Below are 3,397 nucleotides of genomic sequence, written 5' to 3' on the forward strand. Positions count from 1 at the left end.
TTCCTATTGTTACAATACAATCTATAAGTCCTAATTTTCAGACGGTCCCCAATACCCTGCGCAACATTTCCAAGATTCATATTTATGTACAACTTTTGTTTAAAGATAGGGGGTTTCCGTATACTTATACCATACTACACCCCATCTCAGCACTACTGAGCCTGATATTTCTGAGCGTCAGCTGCCGCGTGTTCTGCGGGCGTGCGTAAATCCTTTATCATCTTCTCTTGTCGCACTCTATCTCGCTCTGTATTATCGTTTTGCTTTTTTCTTCGTGATAGTTGTGCCTTTCTTTGGGAATATTTTACGGCAGACGGGTGGATCTTGAATCCGTATATCTTCGGCACGTAGATGCGTGGTTCAATGGATGGCTCCCACTGCAGTTGCACAACTAACATCAGGTGTGCAAAGGTGCAACCGAAGAAGGCTCCATCTATGTGTCGATGTCGACTCGACTTCGTATTATATATCTGTACACCGAGCAAAAATTGCGATTTAATACATATGGAAAGGTCCGGTGTAAATTGTTTTCCACTTCCGAAGAAGGCTCCATCTATGTGTCGATGTCGACTCGACTTCGTATTATATATCTGTACACCGAGCAAAAATTGCGATTTAATACATATGAAAAGGTCCGGTGTAAATTGTTTTCCACTTCCGAAGAAGGCTCCATCTATGTGTCGATGTCGACTCGACTTCGTATTATATATCTGTACACCGAGCAAAAATTGCGATTTAATACATATGGAAAGGTCCGGTGTAAATTGTTTTCCACTTTTCCACTCACAAATACTTCGTGGCGTTCTACAAAGCTCGCGACTTACGAATCGGTGTACTGGCCGAAGTTTACAAAAACAACAGCGATCGAATGATTCCAATAAACATCCCCTGACCGAAAGGTCTCGAACAACTACTCGACGTTTATGTAGCATGAAACGCACACCATAACGTGTGTATATGCTCGGAGGCTTGTACATTATGCAAACGCTAACACAAATCAGAGACATGCTCAGTTTCAGATGCATTTGTCAACAACGCTGCGTATATCACGGAATTTGACCTAAAACATGCGCCAAACATGTGCTGGTCTTGCCTGCTGCATATTGGTAGTAGTAGTCATGTATCAACCCGCATCTATGTCCAGATGGAAAAAGCGCACATATATACGTGCAAGAGTAGCAAATCCATGGATGTGTGAGCTGACACACATCGCAGCACACAATAACTATACGATACACACACACAAAGAAACATGCACATGTGAAATGGATACCCTCGAGGACACTTACATCTTGACAGTTCGGGCAGAACAGTTTCACGGTGTTGTCCCACGGAGTATTGGACAAGCCCACCGGCAACACCGCCTGCCCGGCACATAATACTCTGGGGCACTCCCCGAAATCCTTATTATAAAACTTGGCCGCCATCTGCGCACACCCAGCGGACGTAACTATATAACGCGCGTGTATGAGTCCGTACAGCACCTCTGCGCTCTGCTCAATGCGCTCAATCTCTTCTTCGGATGCCTCCCCTTCCATTTCGAGGTCTAGGATCATGTCCAGTGCTTTGCGGTAGCTGTAGACATGCTCGTTAATCCCCGTGAGATTGAATCGATCGAGCATCCAGTCTTCGTCAACTGTAAACAGGCAATGAGACAACGCCGAGTTATTCGCTGCTAGCAATTGTGAGTGTAAACAAGCGTCTGTGAAAGTTCTTCGTTTCGTAGTGCGGGTAACGATAGTAGGTGATGTCCATAAGCATGGACGATAGTGCTTCGAAAATATACTTATATGTATTGGCCTATTCCCAGTGCACAGTAGCTAGGCAATTAGCTGCGTCGAGGTTGGATCGACTCAGAATTAGCTAAATAGTAGACGCACGTGCATTGCTAATCATAAACCTAAACATGCTTACGTGAGTAGATAGGTGTCTGCACGGGCTCCAGTGTGTGTACGTACATACCTTAGTGTGCACACACAGGCAGATAGATTTGAGTCTGTGTATTTCCAAAAATAGGCTATGAAATATTTAAAGCCATGCGCCAGGACGACATAAATGTCGACAGATGCTCGCTCAGCTCAGAGCGAGTACCTTTCACTAAAAATCATCAGTCAAAAGCAGTAACAAGTGGTGTATAAAATCCACACCCTTGTAAACTAGATCCAAATAAACGTTCGTAAGTATGTTCTATCGGCTTGCTAAACCTTCACTTGAACACATTTTATCCGGGCTGAGAGGCATCTTGTCGAGACTTAATTCGAAGAAAAAATAATCAAACGCATACGCATCCGAATCTATGTCACAGGCACCTGTATAGACTAGCGTGTAGCTACGCAGCAAAGCACCAATTAAAATCGACTAATCTACGGAATACACCGGAAAGTCCAACCAAATTAATGTACCCCCTTACACATGGCATACCGTGACAGAAGAACTCGTTTCCTGCTAGACTGCAAAACCACGACACCCACGAATCTTCCTCTCCGCTGCTCTCCTCTGTTGAGGGTGTTGATATAGTCAAGAAGTGTTGGAGCGATGCGAGAGCGCTCTGAGAGAGTGACTATCAAAGTGTACTTCAAAAACCCCTGTTCAACTCACAGCAGTCTATGCCAGATGAAATTGTAAGTATAGATCTGCGATTTATCTAAAGCAATGTTATATATACTTGAGCATAGGAACTCGATATGTCACATGCAGATAGTACACCCAAAAACAAAGGAGTAGACAACCAAGTACGCAAATAGGCTCATACAGAAAAAGAATACAAGTCATTAGCACAGCAAGACATATTCACGTTGAACACACACCCATCAACAAATCAGTTCGAATCGGAGTTGAATAAGATTATGTAAGCATCTAGCCGTACATTCGTCCATAAATTAAAGAAGACGAGGAAACAGCCCAGCAAAGTGCATGAACTAACAGCACACACACATGCACATAGTAACTTCGTGTCATAGTTTAAACTGTCAACAAACATTTGTTCAGACATGATTTGATTTTTCCACACGACTATATATATATATATTTATATATATAAATATATACATATATATATATATATATGTTTGTGTATGTATGAATGTATGTATGAATGCAGGCTTATATTATGGAATTATGTATGTATGTATGCCAGATAACAGACATGCGTGCGTGTGTGTATATATGTATGTAGGTATGTCAAAAGTATGCATGTCTGTATATATGTATGTATGTATGTATTTGTGTGTGTATATATGTATGTATGTGTGCATGTATGTAGGTATCTATGTATGCATGTATGCATGTACGTGTATGTGTGCTCGTAAGTGTGAATGATTGGATATGTACATATATATATATATATACAGATTTATATATATATATGTGTGTGTGTGTGTATATATATATGTGTATG

General features: G+C 41.6%; 1 protein-coding gene across 1 annotated transcript; it reads right to left on the bottom strand.

Annotated features, from left to right (window-relative positions):
* Positions 1-152: 152 nt before the first annotated feature.
* SARC_10932 (hypothetical protein) lies at positions 153-2,958 on the bottom strand (the record flags this gene model as incomplete). Its single annotated transcript, XM_014295001.1, has 4 exons — positions 153-470; positions 1,290-1,636; positions 2,422-2,548; positions 2,935-2,958. The coding sequence occupies 4 exons, from the start codon at positions 2,956-2,958 to the stop codon at positions 153-155; spliced, it is 816 nt and encodes a 271-aa protein (XP_014150476.1).
* Between the last annotated feature and the right edge of the window lie 439 nt (positions 2,959-3,397).

Source organism: Sphaeroforma arctica (assembly GCF_001186125.1).
Source record: "Sphaeroforma arctica JP610 unplaced genomic scaffold supercont1.1448, whole genome shotgun sequence".
Classification (NCBI taxonomy): Eukaryota; class Ichthyosporea; order Ichthyophonida; genus Sphaeroforma; species Sphaeroforma arctica.